Consider the following 19,776-nt stretch of genomic DNA (forward strand, 5'->3'; position numbering starts at 1 on the left):
AGGGGCGGCCTTAGGCATGTGCAAGCTGGGCTCCTGCACAGGGGCCACCAAACCCCAGGGGCCACCACGCCAATGTATATCCTTAATATAATAATCCTCTGAGCATGGATACATATTTGCGTGGCGGCCCCTGGCAGGGATTTGGCAGCCTCCGGCTCTGTTCAACTTCCAAACACCCTGACCCCGCCCCCCCGCCCCCTCTTCACTGGCCTCAGCGCTCCACCCCGCCCGGACCCCCTCTTCCGGGGCCCCCTACCTACGCTCCCTGCCCCTGGCCACCATGAGCCTAGAGCCGCCCCTGCGACTTCCCCCGGCCTACCTCTGCCCCGCCCCACCGTTCTTACGTGTACTGACCGCGCCTGGTACTAAGACCACTTCTATGTGAGGGAAATTTTTGATCATTTTCACCAGAAGAAATCTGGTATTGATTTTGAACTTCAAATGCCGAAAAACAAAAAAAGAAGCATTGATTGGGCATGTTAATCCCCAATTAACCCTACATTTTTGGTACGATCCAGCCACGGCCCATGCAGATAAGAGTGGGTGGGTCTTGCTCGTGGCGGGGTAATTCTGACAGACGACGACAATGAAAAATGTATTATTTATTTAATTTCCCCTTGTTGCCGTCTCTCGAAATCCCCTCTCACCCGGCCCCACCGCTCTTACCTGCACGGGCCGCGGCTGGTAAGAGCACAATTATCAATTGTGTAACTAAAAACCAGGATTGTGTATTACTTTAAGCATCCAAAATACTTCAGCTGTGGGCCTGGGTCTTTAAACAGGGATTAGTGAATAATGTGCTTAACATAACATCATGTGTGTCATTCTGTGCTATTTCAGTGAAGGTGCCGCCTCCCCTCAATGTGAAGGTCAGCCAACTTTCCAAGGACAGTGCCAGAGCCACTTGGCAACCTGCGGCGGATGATGCCACGTCCTATCACATTAAGTGGATCCCACTGAGTGAAGGCGCGCTCAGTGAGGTAAGGAACATGTAAGCATTGCCCATTCACAGGTTTTACTCCTGCCACTCTATTTGCCAGGAGCCTATTCGAGTTCTGCATGCAACATGCATAGAGTTGTCTTGCCTATGGTACAGTGCCCAGAATTATACCATCTGATAACTTTTATCAAATCAAGTTAAATACAGTGGAACATGTGTAAATAGAACATCGACATGTTTCAACCCAGCTGATGTTTCTGATCCAAGGGATCGTTTGAAGGTAAGACAAATAGAATTCCTCTGTCCAATATAATTGTGTACCTGCAGTTTGGAAAATTGTTTATATTCACTGATTTTGATGGACTCTCACAAAACTTTAACAGTTGCAAAAGATGACCTCACAGTGCCATTTTCCATTCGAAGTGCATGATTGATACCTGTAAGTCACTGTGGTACCAGTATATAATGAACAGAAAATAGTCCGACATAAATTCCATGCCCTACACATGGACTACAAAATATTGCCCAATTGGAGTCAATTATGGAAAATCTACATACAATGGGGCCATGCCTTTCATACAATATGTAGGACACAATATATATGTCAGACGACATTTTTTTCGAAGAAAATTGTGAATTACAATCCTGTAGGCAAGTACTATTGTCAGGTTTGAATGATCTGATGAATTAAGAGCCTACGGTTTGACTAGGAGACCATATGAAGCAAAAATGTTCCTCCACTGAATTTTGCATAAAGACTTTAAAAGCAACACATTTTGCAGCCAAAGGCCACACGCTATTCTATTGCAGGGTTTAGCTCTTATATTAGATGAAAAATAGTTATAACTAGGGAACGTATAATTGGTGCTGTGCTCAGTGCACTGAAGAGTGCTGTTGAAGAGATAAAAATAACAATCACTAGACCAACTATTTTTGGGCCATAAGATACAACAATAATAAATGGAAGAGAGATTTTACTGGCTGAAGACTCTAAACTATGTATCGACTGTAAGTCCAATTATTAGTTCATTGACACATATGGAATGTGATGTTTTGACTCCAATTTATTAATTAAAGGGTTATGATTAGGACTATAAACAGCCTTAGAAGCATCTGAAGCAGATGGCGCCCAAAAGGGCATAATGACCCGTATAGAGAAAAAGATGGAAGAAAAATGTAGCGAGAGGAGAAACAGGTACGATCAACTCCCAAAATTTGTGGTTTACTAAATGTCAGCCGCAATCCATAAAGGAATACATCATCACACTAATGCCACTGGGCACCAATTAATTTATTACAGCCACTCCAATGTGTAATGTCAGAAAATGAAAGAAAGACTATGGAATGGCAGAAAAGCTGAAGGGCCATGCTGCCCACCCAAAGGATCAGTCAAATGGGGTCCACAAATGCAGACTTCCCATACAGAGAGTTGAGCAGCACAGAGACGGCTAAAACTCGCTGCTCACCAGAATCACTAGACTAGGAGACCTGGCTAGGGAGACTCGGTGAGACATTTGTGTGTATGTGTGTATATATATATATATATATATATATATATATATATATATATTCACTGAAAAAACCATAGGTTTGACACCAGTTATGGTTAGCTGGAAATTTTACTCTTATAAAACCATTGAAATTCCGACGTTATAGTTAGTTGGGCTCACTATAACTTGCGCGTGCAGTGCACTGCTGATGACGTCACATATTACATCACTCATGACATGGTCAGTGACATCACTCATGACATCACTGATGACACCATCCAGTGAATGTGTGTCTTTCTGAAAAATAAATATGTGTTATATATGTATATGTAAAAGTTGATGGAAGAATAAATGTTTAAATAAGTGTTTACATGGATGTTTATTTTTATAAAAAATTGATTGGTTAACTGGCTTATTAAGTGTATCTTAGTGAATACATACATTAGTGAGTAATGTTTAAATATTTAAATATATGGATTAGTGTTTCACTTTGTGTATAAGTGGCTGCATGGGTTGGTGAGTAGCTACATGTGTATGTATATGGGTTATTAGATGTTTTGTTTAGTATCAGTATGAGTGTCTGTATGGTTTGGTGGGGGTATTACTTAGCACATAGATGCATGAATGACTGACTCTCTGTTTGTATGTGTTTTGAAGGACTATGTGCAGGACTGTATGGGTGGATGAGTGTGTATATGAGTGTGTTAGTGAGTGAATGACTGTCTCACTAGTGTCTTTATCGGTAACTACATATGTTTTAATGTAGTATATGTGAATATTGATGTATATAAGTGAGTATATGTGAGAGTAAGAGATTGTAAGAGTTCCTGTTTAAATAAGTATGTGTTTCTATAAGTGATTGTTTAAGAGAGTAAGTATGTGTAAGTTTCCTTAGAAGTAAGGTGGTAGTGTGTGTATAGCTGTATTTGCAAATAAATGGATGTTCAATAGTTTATTTGCATGTGTGTGTGAGTAACTTTTGGATGACTGTCGGTGTGTAACAGGATGTATAGGTGTATCACTACATATGATGAGTGAGTATATGTATGAGTCAAGTCAAGTCAAGTCAATAAATTTATATAGCGCGCTACATACCCAAAGGGTCTCAAGGCGCTTGGAGAAGGGTGGGGAGTTACTTGTCAAATATCCACGTTTTAAGTTGCTTTCTGAATGCTAGGTGGTTCTGAGTAAGGCGAAGGTGAGTGGGAAGTGAGTTCCAGGTCTTAGCTGCCAGATAGGAGAAGGATCTACCTCCCATGGTGGTTTTGTTGATGCGAGGTACAGTGGCAAGGGCTTGGTTGGCGGATCGTAGCTGGCGGGAGGGGGTGTAGAAGGACAGTCTTGTGTTGAGGCATTCGGGTCCGATTTCGTAGAGCTCTTTGTGTGCGTGGGTTAGGAGCCGGAAAGTAATCCTTTTATTGACGGGGAGCCAGTGGAGGTTTTTCAGGTGTCCAGAGATGTGATCTTTACGCGGGATGTCTAGTATAAGCCTGGCTGAAGCATTCTGGATGCGTTGGAGTTTTTTCTGGAGTTTTGCAGTGGTACCGGCGTAGAGGGTGTTTCCGTAGTCCAGACGGCTCGTGACCAGAGCGTGGGTGACTGTTTTTCTCGTTTCGGTGGGGATCCAACGAAATGTTTTTTTGAGCATGCGAAGAATGTTGAAGCAAGATGAAGAGACGGCGTTGACTTGTCTGTTCATCGAGAGTGAGGAATCCAGGATGACGCCCAGGTTCCGTGCGTGGTCCGTCGGGATGGGTGCTTTTCCAAGGGCCTCTGGCCACCAAGAGTCATCCCAGGCGGAAGGGGAGGTGCCTAGGATGAGGACTTCTGTTTTGTCTGAGTTCAGTTTCAGACGGCTATGCTTCATCCATTCGGCTACTTCTTTCATTCCTTCATGTAGGTTGGTTTTGGCGGTGTTAGGGTCTTTGGTGAGTGAGAGGATTAGTTGAGTGTCATCAGCGTAGGAGATGATGTTGAGGTTATGTTGGCGTGCGATGGCCGCGAGGGGGCTCATGTATACGTTGAAGAGGGTGGGGCTGAGTGAAGATCCTTGTGGTACACCGCAGATGACTTCAGTGGCCTCTGACTTGAATGGTGGGAGGCGCACTCTCTGGGTTCTTCCGGTGAGGAACGAGGTGATCCATTCCAGTGCTTTTCCTTGGATTCCGATATTTCTGAGGCGTTGTAGAAGGGTGCTATGGCAGACCGTGTCGAAGGCTGCGGAGAGGTCGAGGAGGATGAGGGCGACTGTGTCTCCATTGTCCAGTAGAGTTCGAATGTCGTCTGTTGCTGCGATGAGGGCGGTTTCAGTGCTGTGCTTGGCTCGGAAGCCGGACTGTGAGGGGTCGAGGGATTTGTTGGTTTCGAGGAATGCAGCAAGCTGGTTGTTGACCGCTTTCTCGATGACTTTGGCCGGGAATGGAAGGAGTGAGATAGGGCGGTAGTTTTTGAGTTCGGTGGGGTCAGCTGTGGGTTTCTTCAGGAGGGCGCTCAGTTCGGCATGTTTCCAGCTTTCCGGGAAGGTTGCAGAGTTGAGGGAGCAGTTGATGACATCTCGGAGGTGCGGTGCTATAATGGAGTCTGCTTTGTTAAAGATGTGGTGAGGGCATGGGTCTGTGGGGGATCCTGAGTGGATGGAGTTCATCAGACGGATGGTGTCCTCAGTGGAGATTGGCTTCCAGTTATTGAGGATGTTCAGGGGGGGAGGGGGTTCTGCAGGGGGTTGGGTGGGTTGGTCTTTGGGTCGGTTGTCGAAGCTGTTGTGGATGTCAGCAATTTTGTTGTGGAAGAATGAGGCTAGGGAATCGCAGAGGGCTTGAGAGGGGGTGATGTCGTTGGAGTTGGCTGAGGGGTTGGTGAATTCCTTGACGATGTTGAATAATTCCTTGCTGTTGTGGGCGTTGTTATCTAGTCGGTCCTTGAAGGCGGCTTTCTTGGCATTCTGGATCAGTCGGTGGTGTATGCGGGTGGCGTTTTTGAAGGCGTCCTTGGTGTTGGTGGTTGGGTCTTTTTTCCAGGCCTTCTCAAGGGAGCGACAGAGTTTCTTGGATTTCTTAAGATCATCGTTGAACCAGGAGGCCTTCTTGCTGCCTAGTTTGATTTGTCGTTTTTTCAGTGGTGCTAGGATGTCGGCGCTGTTGGATAACCATTGGGTGAGGTTGGTGGCTGCTTGGTCGGGGTTTGAAGAGTGGGCTGGGGGGTTTAGAAGAAGCGATGAGGAGATCTGGTCGATGGTGATTTTGTTCCAGTTTCTTTGCAGAGTGGGTTGGGGGTGGTTGTTGGATGTGGGCTTGTTGTAGGTAAAGTGAACGCAGCTGTGGTCAGTCCAAAGGAGAGCTGTGGAGTGGCTGAAGGAGACATGATTGCTGGAGGTGAAGATAGGGTCGAGTGTGTGACCAGCGATGTGGGTGGGAGTGGTGACAAGTTGTTTGAGTCCGAGGTTGGCGAGGTTGTCCAAGATGGTGGTGGTGTTGCGGTCGTTGTTCTTTTCAAGGTGAAAGTTGAGGTCTCCCAGAAGGATGTATTCCTCGGAGGGGAGCGCGTGTGGGGTGATGAAGTCCGTGATGTCTTCACTAAATTGTGCGCGGGGTCCTGGTGGCCTGTAAAGGAGGGTGCCTCTGAGTGTGGACTTGGGGTCGATGTGGATCTGGAAGTGAAGGTGTTCAGTGTTGGCGAGATTGGTGTCTGAACTGGTTGAGATGCGGATGGATTTCTTATGGGCGATAGCGATGCCTCCTCCTGTGTGATCGGTGCGGTCCTTGCGGATGATCTTGTAGCCTTCCGGGATGGCAATGGTGATGTCTGGGGCTGAGGAGGCGTTCATCCATGTTTCTGTTAGGAAGGCGACGTCCGGAGAGATGGTGTCTAGTAGATTCCAGAGGTCAATGGCGTGCTTGTGGACCGAGCGGGTGTTGAGCAGGATGCAATTAAGGTGGTTGGGGTCAGGTGTCTGTTGTGTGTTCGTAGCTGAGGAGTTGTTCTTGGTGCTGTCGAATTTGCAGGAGTAGCAGGAGAAGGGTCCATGGGTGTGTCCAGGAGCGGCTTGGACGCAGTTGGGGGTGCGGCCGGGGTTAAGGGCTAGGAGGGTGGTGGCATCGTAAGTAATGCGGGAGGGGTGGACATTACGAGGACCAGGGGCTCTGGCGCTGGGCGCGGTCCAGGCGCGGACGGGCGTAGACGGGCTTACCTTTGGCGCACCTTCGGCGCGGATTGGGCGCGGTCGCTGCGCGTGAACGCTGCGCGCGGGAGCAACTGTCATAAGAGGTTGTGGAGGGGGGAGGGGCGAGGGAGGATCGGATGGGAGGCGGTTGCGTGGTGGAGGGGGCGGTCTCAGGGCAGAACAACAACAACAGAAGCAAATGGCGGCTATAACGCGATTTTTGACCCGGTTTGAGGAAGGAGCAGAGGTATGAGCTAAAAACGCTGATAAATGGTTAGCAAATGCAGGTTTCAGCAAAGGTAGTTCAAAATAATCAGTAAATGCAGGCACAGTTTATCACAAGCAGGCAGGCACGTTTTAGCGCTAAACGAGGGCAGCAGCGCTATGCAGGTAACAGAGAAAGTTAACAGCAGCGTCTAGGAAGCTCAGCAGCGCGATGTGTACGATACCAGGCAGCTCAGGGCAGGAGTCAGCGAGGGCAGGAGGGAGCGACCGTACTCAACGAGGTCGAGGTGGTCACAGCGCTTTGGTGGACAGGGGTGAGCTTACAAGCAAAGTGGGAGGGAGGATCGGATGGGAGGCGGTTGCGTGGTGGAGGGGGCGGTCTCAGGGCAGAACAACAACAACAACAGAAGCAAATGGCGGCTATAACGCGATTTTTGACCCGGTTTGAGGAAGGAGCAGAGGTATGAGCTAAAAACGCTGATAAATGGTTAGCAAATGCAGGTTTCAGCAAAGGTAGTTCAAAATAATCAGTAAATGCAGGCACAGTTTATCACAAGCAGGCAGGCACGTTCTAGCGCTAAACGAGGGCAGCAGCGCTATGCAGGTAACAGAGAAAGTTAACAGCAGCGTCTAGGAAGCTCAGCAGCGCGATGTGTACGATACCAGGCAGCTCAGGGCAGGAGTCAGCGAGGGCAGGAGGGAGCGACCGTACTCAACGAGGTCGAGGTGGTCACCTAACTATATAGAACTGTTGGTGAATGGTTGGATGTGTATATAGATGGTGGAATTATTGAATTGGTTGTTGTAACTGGTATGGGTATCTAAATTTTTTTGAAAATTTTAGTTTTGCAGTGTGAATCTTTCTGGATTCACTATGCTGTGCATATTCCGCCATCTAGTGGTTGGAGTTCGGAAAGTGCTTTGTATTTTTTTTGTTTTTTTGCTGTGGGAGGTTGCGAAACCTGATCCCCCTGGTGAGGCTACAACCCCCATCATGTGTGTGCAGGCTCTCAGATTATTTTTTTCCGCCATGGAGATCGGAGGTGCGCTGCAGCACAGCAGCAGACATTGGACAGAAGAGAGAGGCCACCAGAACTCCGAGGGGAGAGGTGGCATCAAGGAATGTTGCAGAAGGGGGAACAATTTTCAGCAAAGCAGTGGGTTACCACTGCTCGCCCCTTTTCCTCCTCATGCACCAAAGCGAGCACATTGTTCTCTGGCAGAACAACCTACAGGTATTCGGGGGGAGTACTCTGCAGTGTAAGGATGCTTCATCTCAAACAAGGTAAGAAGAGCTTGCTCTTTCATTTATTTCATGTGCCAGCAAGAGCACGGATGGAATGCTCCACGTGTTTTACAATGTTTAATGTAGGACCAAGAGCACGGGGTATGGCCCCATGTGCTACCGTAACATTGAAAAGGGCGCAGCACAGTCAATGGTTAAACCTACCAGGCTGGAAGGTTAAAAGCATGTCTACTCTAATGCGCTTACAGCAAGGGCGTCAAGGCGCTGTTTTTAGGCACTTTTAAATAGGATGTAAACATGTCTTAGGACTATTCACTTAGTCTTTACTATTATTGTGTAGTGAGGGCCGTAGGTGCCTCTTCCTTACACCACGGTACTGCAGGAAAAAGGGATATTCAGGGATTCCTTATTCCTTCTAGTAGCTAATGCAGCTAATATAGCTTAAGCAGAAAGCGCACCACGTTTTTAAAAAACGTTACAAAGGTACGCTTTTGGACATAAAAAGGAGATTCTAAGGATCTTTTATAAAATATGCGAACCTACGGTAGGTTCTACTTACAAAACCTTTTGTATTGCACAAAATGCAATTGTTGGCATTTTGAAAAGGAGTTATGGCGGGAGTCAAAGCCTTTCCCTTCCTGGGGTTTTAAAAGCTGGCCACAACACTTCTAACGTGGCGCCAAATGCAGTCCACATTCCAAGGGGTTTCAAAGCGAAGGAGAAGGCCATAAACCTCCCTCCGCCGCAACCTCTTCCAAAACCAAGGCAGCAGACTGTAAGAAGACCCCAGGGATCAGGGGCTTATCTCCAGCATACGCATTCCTTAGCTGCCCTCTAAGCAAACCAGAAAGTCCGGTTTTAGGGGCCCAGCAACTTAAAGGAACAGATCTTTCATCAATGAAAGTTGCTGGTTAGCGTTCGCAATAGGCTAGGCTACATGATAGACTATCCTTATGCCTTATAACCAATAACAAAGATAGGTGCAACGTTTTTTACATTTTGCAGCCCCACACGAAGGGCTTTTAGTGCAAGTACTTTGTTGTTTTAAATAGCAACAGGGCAAAGTAAAAAAAAAAAAAAAAGCACTTACATGGCAATTGCAGCAGTTAGCTCTGTCACTGGGTAGCATAATCGCATACCCATTTTTTAATCCATGGGCCAACGAATACACCGTTTTGTCTGAAAGCAAATAATATGTGCATTGACAAAGGGCCCAATAAGCCACAGCAATACTTGTACACAAATGCAGAAAACTATCCTTGCGGCACAACATGTGCAACATATAAATACAATATTTATGCACAGTTTTAAATTAAATCGCAAAATATTTCTTGAGAGCTAATGCACTATTATGCAGTTATATACTGTAAGGCCCCTCCATTGCTGGTCATTTTAACTTTTACTGGTTACTTACACTTTACTGGGTGCTACGGTAACTTCACAAGGTTTATACACTACATGTATAACGTGGCAAGAGGCAGGATCACAGATCGGGCTTCATCAGTTACTGCGCCAAATCCAAGCAATGTTTATCGGCCGGCTGCATAGTTCTGCAACAGGCGAGGCAAAGGAGGGACCCCTGACTACAAGATATAAATAAAAGGAGGTAAATTCTTCCTATACCAACATGACCATAATGTTACATTGGTAGGTATGCGTGTATGCATATGCGTGCATATAACACACAACTACATGTTCCACTGAACTCTTAGGTTATAAATAGGAGGCTAAAAGGAGGTAAATTCTTCCTATACCAATATGACCATAATGCTATATTGGTAGGTATGGGTGTATGCATATGCGTGCATATAATACACAGCTACATGTTCCACTGTGTGGGGTGCATACATATAGATATACATATAATTAGGAGGGAGATACACCAAGTACTAAGGTACAGGTGAGGTTCTGTATATATATTCATAAAAAATGTTCATGCATATAGATAAATAAATATATATATATATATATATATATATATATATATATATATACACACACACGTGTCAAGCAAAACACGGTATTACATATGCAAACAGTTCATGTGTGTGTTTTTAAATATATACATACACGCCCCTTTTACCGGTAACACGCGCTGCATGGCGCCTTGGGGAAAAGATGAAAAATAGGAACGCTGTTTTCCTGTAGGGGGCACATACAATGTCTTTTAAAACACCGTCACACAAGACATTGGAAGCACATACCTACTTCCTCCTCTATTCACCACTACTGGATGCACAACCCTGTTTCTAAAACGGGCATGTGTCACATAAACACTATGTACAATCTCTAAGCACAACATGCATAATTATAATGGGGAATTAAGTCAAATACAACAGGACTACAAACCCCAGAAGATAAGTACATAGTTTCAAGCGCTAGACAGCATTACCCCACCGCAACATGTACTTGCAACACAACATTAAGTGGGCTATATTTATACCAATGGCGAATCAGCTCCACTAAGGGGACTGATCGCCACGAGATGCTGGGGCATACCACAACCACAATCATCTCATACACATTATGGGTGGTTCACTGCGGCCGGTGTAAAATATACCACATACATAAGGCCTGAAACAGACGGTGCTGCAGATATGACACTATGCATACTCTAAACGCACTGTTACTTCTAAGGGGCATTTGAGTCTCACTCACCAAGACTACAAACCCCAACATGCAGGTACATATCAACGCACGCTACACAGCATTTCTTTCACCAATGCAATATGTACTTGCAGCACAACATTATGTTTTGCTCCCATGACAAAGCTGATTCAGCTTCACTAATTGGGCTGATCACTATGAGAGGGGTGGGCTTACCACAACCACACTCACCTCACACACACTATGGGCGTGGCGAGCCCCAAAAGGTGGAAGTCTTCTCCTACCACAAAGACTGCACTTCACACCATAGGGGAGCTGGCAGCTCTTCAAGGGGAGTTAGCCACCGATTCCAATCAGAAAGCCGGCAGCTGAGGTTCACCGCGGCCTTTCTGAACACCATAAAGAAGCCACAACCACACTCATCTCACACACACTATGGGCGTGGCGAGCCCAAAAGGTGGAAGTCTTCTCCTACCACAGAGACTGCACTTCACACCATAAGGGAGCCGGCAGCTCTTCAAGGGGAGTTAGCCACAGATTCCAATCAGAAAGCCGGCAACTGAGGTTCACTGCGGCCTTTCTGAACACCATGAAGAAGCTGGGGGCTCTTCAATGGAGTTCACCGAGACTGCCAAAGGCATCCCATATGGCCGGCCAACCGCGGTTCGTCGTGACCATAAAATTCGCCAACTACAGTGGGGGGTGCACACCCTACCACCATGTGCTGCACATACACACAGTAACACAAACACAATCAAAGCAATACCTCAAACATTGCATATGCCTACCATATAGCAAGTTGGATGACTGGGATTATGTAGGACAACATACCCCACATGTGGCCCACCGGAGGGAGCCTCCTACTCATCACAAGGTATAGGGGCAAACGCAACACACACCTAACTAGGGCGTGTTCCCGTTACAACTACCATTACCCTCCATAAGGGCACAATGAACACAAGCAGGGTGCAGTTCTTCAGGCTTCCTGCCTACATGATAGAAACTACACATGGTCTGCACACGGCACAGTGAAAGGTTACGGTGTTTCTCCCTTGCACGGAATCACAAGGCAGCTAAATACCAAATGACACCAGACAATGGCCTAATAAACATTAGGAGACCATTCGCAAGCAGTTAGCCAGCAGGCCCACGGTGTGCAATACACGCAAAGGGCCGTCACCTTCCTTGAACCGTGTGGCCAAACTAAGTCCAGAACATCTTCTCCTGCACAAGTCAACATTTTGATATGCCACATGGGTGGAGTATTCTTCGTAAAGAAAGGATAAGCGCACACATATGTGGGCTTCTGCATCAAAATATAAATATTAGATATATGGCTGATATAGCATCAGGTACACTTATATATACAAGCCAAGGCAGATAATAGGGTAAGGCCTTCTTTCCTCTACCCTCCTTTCTCTACTAAAAACATTAACAGGACGCATAAGCAGGTAATAGCGCCCAGGTTCTACAGTACCATAACCACGGACAGGTGGTAACAAATTTCAACAGGGCATCAGCATGCCCCTGCAGTGGTCTGGGCTACCAAGGTGAGCATCAGACAACAATTACGTACTCCCGTAAATCAGCCAGGCACCCCAAAAAACCATTAAGCCTTATCTACTTATGGTAGTAAAAACCGGCCCATTGCATCAAAAAAAAAAAAAAAAAGGAAGCTAGTGGTTGGTAAGGACCATATTAAAATTAGCACGCACAGAATATAACAAGGAAATCAGGTGTTAGCCTACACAGGGATGAATGGGCCTAGAACGTTTAACCATTTGAATAAAATATCCAATGGGGTTGTTCCTGGTCACATCTAACATTTTTAAACAAATACAAATTAATAGGCAAAGTAGTACGTATATGGGTACTTTCCTCAAAGGAAAGCCGTATGGATACCTACTAGGTAAACAGGTAGACCAATAACTAGCAGAAGGGGCACAGGCCCACTCTTCCAGGAAGAAGGGTGCAACAATAGCCTTCCTGGCTAACACACCCATTCAGGACATATGCCTGGCGGCAACATGGGCTTCGGTGCACACGTTCACGAAGCAGTACTGTGTGGATATACAAATGAACAAGGAAGCACAAGTCGGACAGATGGTGCTTCAACATATATTCAACAACCAAAGCTCATCTTCCACCCAGCCGCCGCAAACGTAACTAAACCGCTACGAAGTCTATGCACAGCATAGTGAATCCAGAAAGATTCACGCTGCAAAACGAATAGTTACTTACCTGTCGGTGTAGTTTTGCAGCTTGAAGATCTTTCTGGATTCACTAGCGAACCCACCCACCTCCGCCAGAAAGATGAGGCTGGAGAAGCAGGTGGTAATAGTAGTATATATAGAGATATGGATGTTTGCATACGTATGTAGACACATACTGGCAAAATAAAAATAAATAAATAAATAAAAAAAAAATTTAAAAAAACAGGTGTGTACATGTCAATATGTATATAATATTTATATAGAGGTCACCTTTTTAAAAATCTACAAGTGTCCCTGCACTCTCAGCCCCTTAGGCAATATATATAGTAGATTTATTAAGCGATGAGAAAAAATCGCAAGGCAGAAGGGGAAAAAATAATCTGAGAGCCTGCACACAATGATGGGGGTTGTAGCCTCACCAGGGGGATCAGGTTTCGCAACCTCCCACAGCAAAAAAAAACAAAATACAAAGCACTTTCCGAACTCCAACCACTAGATGGCGGAATATGCACAGCATAGTGAATCCAGAAAGATCTTCAAGCTTCAAAACTACACCGACAGGTAAGTAACTATTCGTTTCTATTTTTGAATATGTGTTTCAAGAGTTACTTTACAGTGAAAGGAGGTCTGTCACAAGGATGGTGTCATCAGTGATGTCATGAGTGATGTCACTGACCATGTCATGAGTGATGTAATATGTGACGTCATCAGCAGTGCATTGCACGCGCAAGTTATAGTGAGTCCAACTAACTATAACGTCGGAATTTCAATGGTTTTATGCAAGTAAAATTTCCAGCTAACTATAACTGGTGTCAAACCTATGGTTTTTTCAGTGAATTTAATAGGTTTTTTAAATGCTAATTCCTAACTATAACTGGTGTGAAACCTATGGTTTTTTCAGTGAATTTCATAGGTTTTTAAATGCTAATTCCTAACTATATATAGGGCCTCAAACCTATGTTTTTTTCAGTGAATTTCAATGTTTTTTTAATAGCAAATCTCTATAGCTATGAAATATAATATTTTTTATAATGAATTTTATATTGTATATTTATGTAATACTATTTTTTCATGTATATTTTTCCCTTTTTTTTTTTTTGCCCTGGAGCGCTCCCGGTGCGCTTACCGTTGAGCGCACGGGTAAGCGCAGTGTTACGGGGCGTTCCCGGTGCGCGTACAGGTGAGCGTCCCGTTAGCGCTATTGCCGCGAACGAAAACAACATCGTGACGTATCGCGTAGCCGCGACGCTTTGCGTCATAAGACAAGTATCGCGTAGCCGCGAGATGCGTCTTATGACGCACAGCGTAAGCGCACCCGGAAGCGCCCGAGCGCATATGATCGCGCAACGTAAGCGCCCCGACGCGCTTACGCTACGCGCCCCCGGGTGCGTAGCGTAAGCGCGTCAAGCCATGTGACTTTAAAATAACACTTTTCATTGGTTCAGAACATTTTTTTTTCCAAATATTGAGAAACCCACCCATTTCGCCCACTATTGCTTTGTACTTGGAGAGAGCAAGAGGTGTTCAGTGCATTATCCGCTTCTCAAAGTTTCCTGATCTACAGCAATGGCTGCAAGGGAGTCATCCAGCAGTGATTCTGATGTTTTTTTGCGTGAGGACCCTCCTCACCACAAAACAAAGGACCACTTCATTTGGAAATGTTTTGACATCCCTGAAGGAAAATAAAAGGTTAATGCTACTAAGGTAACCTGCAAGATATGTGGCACTATTTTATCCAGAGGCAATCCTAATAGGAAATATAGCTTTGGAAATGCCACTTTAATTAGGCATGTCCAGAGAATACACCCAAATAACTATGCCAGGGAGAGTATCAGGGACCTGGCACGGAATTTACCAAGAGATGGCGGCAGCACCTCCACTGGTGGAGCAACACCTTCAGGAACACCCCGTGGAAGAATGGTCCCTAATGTGCAGCCGGTCTTTTCAGGCATAACATTTCTATGCGTGGACTGTGATGAACTGCTCTGTTATGGGGAGCAGAGCGTTGAACTCATTGCTATAAAGAGACAGGAACACCGCTGCCCTCCCCGTCCCTAATTTTTCACAATTTTTTGCTCCTGTTGAGCAGTTTTGGAACCCCTGTTTTTGTTTTTCCCCTGAAAAAAATCCCCCAAAAATATAAAATCGTTCTAAAAAAGTATAAAAAAATATAAAACAACAAAAAGAATTTAAAAAACAGTTCTTTTCAGCACTACCTCCAATTTATAAAAAAATGCTAATTTTTTTTAAAACTGTCATTCTTTTTTCTCCACGGTACGCTCCCCGGTACGCTCCCCGGTGCGCGTACCGGGCGCTCCCCCGCGAAAATCGAAAACATTTTTTAAAAAATGTTGTCCCGCGGGACCCTTTTATGGCCCCCATATCAAACCTAGGGGGTCAGGGGGGGTCTACCCTGCCCCCTTTTGGTCATTTCCCCCTTTGTTTTTGCCACCTCTTGTGTCTCGATCCTACCGAGACACAAGATGGCGGCCGCTCCGGACTGTTTGGAATGTTTACAGACACCCGAGAGCCAATCAGCTTTCCGCTCGCGAACTCGCGTTACGCGCTGGTACGCTCCCCGGTGCGCGTACCGGGGCGCGCTTATAGATATATATATTTTTTTTAACCTAAATTATTCAAAATCCTCTGGAGCGCATATCTTGAGACATAGCAAAGGCACATAGGGCTACCAGTCCCTACAATTTTGCCAAGTTTGGTGAAAATCCATTCAGCCGTTCGAGCTAAAAGTGAGTCCAACGGCCCTATGGAAATTAACATGGGGAAAACACGTTTTGGGACCCCCCTTTTATCTCGGCCCCCGCCGGACTAATCCCCCCCAAACTTTCAGTGTGTAAAGAAAAATAAAGCTTCTTGAAGTATCCGGTTGTGCTGCCCATCTTTGTGGTTATAATTGAAATTCGGGCTTTGATCCAGCCCTGGGGCAAGCACACACTGTCGAGCGCTCCTATTGCTGAAGGATCGTTTTGGTGGAAATATATATATATGTATATATATTTCTGTTACATGGATGTCTTGTATTTGGCCCGTGCAATCATTACAACTGCATCATTTCACTAACATCAGTCACACTACAGAACTATTTCACATAATTATAAGAGGTAAAAGTGCTGCATCTTGGGCACTTATTTTGTTCACAGGACTACGCTAAATTGTCATTGTGGGGGGACGCAACAAGACCAGTCGTTTGAGCTGCACTTGATGTGCTGATAATCAGGGAGAGTGAGAAAGGGGGCTGCATGCAAGGATCCAAACATGGGATTCCCTAAGTAGTTTTCATGAGAGAGGGTTGGACTGTGTGTCTCTTCAACCATCGGCAAAATCATCATTAGGTGGCGGCCTGGAAGGGACAGCAGACCTCCATACAAAATGGACAACTTTGGCTCAGAAACTGATTACCACCACTTTATATGTGAGCAACAGGTTTGGAGGGTTCTATGTTCTTGTAATCTGCAGACAGACTGCATTGGAGTAGAAATGCAAAAAAAAGAAACATATTCGTATGCGTAGGCAGATGTGTGTACCCCAATCCAGTTCTTCCTAAGAACTCAAATTGTCTTTGCCCTAATGGCTCTCTGTGGCTATATCTGGCTTAGAATGGTAATTCCTCCTCCTCTTGCCCAAGTCCCCCCCAGTCGCGGCCTGTGCAGGTAAGAGTGGTGAGGTCGGGTGGCGGGGGATTTCAATAGACCATGACGAGGGGAAATCAATTATTTATTTAATTTTCCCTCGGCATCTGTCGAACCCCCCCCCCACCCTGCCCCACCACTCATACCTGCATGGGCTGCCTCCTCCTTCTTCTTCTTCTTCTTCTCCTTCTTCTTTTTCTTCTTCTCTTCATTCTACTTCCCCTTCTTATTTTCCTTACTTTTATCCTTATTCTCCTTATCCTCCTTATCCTTATCCTTCTTATTTTCATCCTTCTTATTCCTATTGTTATCCTCATCCTCTTTATCATTCTTATCCTTATTCTCATCCTTATTCGTATTCTTATTCTTATTCTTATCCTTATTGTTATTATTCCAACAATACAGGTCTCCATTGCTGGAAGTCTTGACAGTGTTGTTTTGCCTGGGCTGAGGATGGGCACCCAGTACCAAATATCTATTTCCGCACGTTACCAAGATGGGGCACAGAGTGACGCAGTGTCAGTCCGCTACAGCACAGGTAAGTCTCGGCCAACCATTATCAGCCCACATGCTTTATTGGTTTAGATTACCTTACACTGGCTATACCTTCATTTTGAATCCTAAGGCCACTGTCTGGCATTGGGGGATCTTGTCTAGACGTAGAATATTAGCTCAGAAAAATGTCTTCAAGAGGAAGTGTCGTCCTGGATTGATCTTGGTTGACTGGTGTCCATCCCCTCCTTTGTACGCCGTCAGAGATTGTGGTTTGGCCCACATATACTGAGACCCTCTGTGTCATTTGATTATCCAGCACTTATAATGATCATTTCCAATCAAAAAGCAAACTGTTCCAGGTCTTCTTGAGCCGGACCCACCCAAACAGTCTGTTAGTCCTGCAGTTCAACACTGAAGTCTCTCACTTGGGGCTTATCGGGCTGGCTGCTAGAGAGTGGGACAATGGCAGCAATGCCCTCGCCAACCAGCTGTGGTCTCCCAGTGGGAAGTGCGAGTTCCTTGCTTGGAAATTTTGTAGAAAATATTTCTGCCAACATGGCAGAAGCACTTTTTGCAAAAGTGGTGGAATGATGGACTGGTGTGTTGTCCAGACCCAATCCCCACAGACCAAGAAACTGTATTTAGAACATGGAAAAGAAAAGTTCCTAATGCCCTGCGATTTTTCTTAGAGTGAGTGAGGGCCTTCTTTCCCACTTCTGTTATAGGATCAACATATATAAAACAGCAAAAATAAACTATGTTTCCACACTCCTGAATGAAGCAGAGAATTTGACGGACAGAGAACCTGCCTGTACTTTGCTGATGCCCAATTACCAACCAACTACATGGGGTTGATCAGGGCACAAGTCCTATAAAAAGAAGTGTGGAGACTGACAACATGCAAATGACCTCATGACATCACACGCTGAACGTGTCCCGATGTCTGAAAATTACCACGGGACACGTTTAGCATATTTCTGTGGGGTCCAGCTTCTTGGCAGGGGGGACGGCGTCCACCCTGTGAAAAGAATGGGGGGACGCCGTGTACCCCCCAACTCGAGCCCTCGGGTTGATACATTGGCCTATGTCCTGCTCTAGAAATTCAGAGGCTCCAGCCTAATGGATTTGGGGTACCCACCTACGGCCAAGCCTCATCTGGCAGGGCTGCTTCCACCTGAATGTTGGCAGTACTGTCTTTTTTTAGGGGCAAGAGTTCCTGTGTTAACTTTCAATGTCTGTTCCCAGAAATGGCCTCCATGTGCTGTAAGATAACTCTCTACATGTCTATGACATTTGAGTTAAAAAAAAAACTGCCCTGTGGGCTACTATGGCATGGCAGCAATGTCTGGACACTTGTTTGCCAACGGTGATCCCGTAGGATTGGCGGTAGCTGTTTTGATGAACATTTCCAAGCATGTTGGGTGTCTTTAAATTTACTTGCAAACATTAAATGACTCTCTCAGGGCTTGAATAGAGTCTGTGGTAAGTGAAAATCTTCCAATTTCTGAAGGAAACTCCAAATACAAGTAGGCTTCGCAGCCTGAATTTCCTCCATAATCCCAACTTTAGGCTGAATTAATAAAATTTGAATCTCCGACCTGAGTGCCAGGAACTGGTCACTGAAAGTGATTTCCTCAACATGGAAGGATCTGTTTTAGGAAAAATGTATTCTGGGTCGGGTCACCATGTCATGGCCACCTGCACTATCCACCTAAGCAGGATTTGTTTATGAGAAACAAAAGAAAAGAAATGTCCTTGAGGCAGAGGCAGTTTTCTTCCTTCACATAAGGGGACACTTTCAATTTCTTTGGGGCAGGAAAGGTCAACATTTAAAATTACGAGTAGTGTAATAAGCACAGCACTCCCCCCCCCATTCTCCACTAGTAAATTTAAGAAGGTCATATCTGCCAAAATTTACCAGTAGAAAAATGCTGGTAAATGATGGGACATGTAGCTTTTTGTGTTGTAAACACCAAAATCCACGCTATGCCCCATTTAAAGGGCAATCATTGTAATTGGTACTATGTATTGCACCTGATACATTCTGATCCCTGCGGCATCAGAATATATTAGGTGTGGTGAATGTCACAGCCTTTTCCAGGCCGATCAATATAGGTGGGGTGGGGGTCTAATTGCTAAAAAGGGGATTATTTTGGGGTAGTCCTTTCCCTGTAGTGCGTATATAAATGACGACTGAGAAGTTTGTTATGCTAGTGCTAAGCAGATTTGGAGAACAGAAAATGGCAGAAAATGGCCGTTCCCTGTTTTCCCCATACCTGACTGCGGCAGATAAGTTTGAGTGAAACTAAGGAGGGCCCTGCTTGCTGTTTAAATAATAGGTGGTTAATAATCTCCCAACATGGAGCTGTCACTGGTGCTACTGACACCAAATGAGTTGGTCCCATGCCTCAATTTATTTTAAAAATTGCATTTTTTAAAGTGTATTTATGTGCAGCACGACAAGCAAGGCTGCCTTTAATCACTCCCTTGGCTTCTCCTTTGAGGCATCGATACGTTTACGATGAGCCCTAGAACACAAATGATTGAACCATCTAAAAGGTTAGGCTCAAAGGGTTTTCAGAGTGCTAGTCAATGGAGACTTAACTTTCTTGCAGATTGACATAAAAGAGTTAGCAACTAATTTACCAGGGGAGGTGGCGTCCAGACAGGTTTGAAAGAACAGTTAGTACTAAGTTCAAGGTGGAAAACATCCATCAAGACCGTAGCCCATTTGAGTCAAAGACCTTGGGCTTG

At 45.3% G+C, this 19,776-nt stretch overlaps 1 protein-coding gene across 1 annotated transcript in view; it reads left to right on the forward strand.

Annotated features, from left to right (window-relative positions):
• Positions 1–19,776, forward strand: part of COL20A1 (collagen type XX alpha 1 chain) — a 511,940-nt gene that overhangs the window by 284,389 nt on the left and 207,775 nt on the right. The window contains exons 17-18 of the mRNA XM_078651638.1: positions 841–980; positions 16,933–17,065. Of these exons, the coding sequence (XP_078507764.1) occupies positions 841–980; positions 16,933–17,065 (273 nt within the window). The remainder of the gene's footprint in view (positions 1–840; positions 981–16,932; positions 17,066–19,776) is intronic.

Source organism: Lissotriton helveticus, chromosome 7 (genome assembly GCF_964261635.1).
Source record: "Lissotriton helveticus chromosome 7, aLisHel1.1, whole genome shotgun sequence".
In the NCBI taxonomy this organism is placed as follows: domain Eukaryota; kingdom Metazoa; phylum Chordata; class Amphibia; order Caudata; family Salamandridae; genus Lissotriton; species Lissotriton helveticus.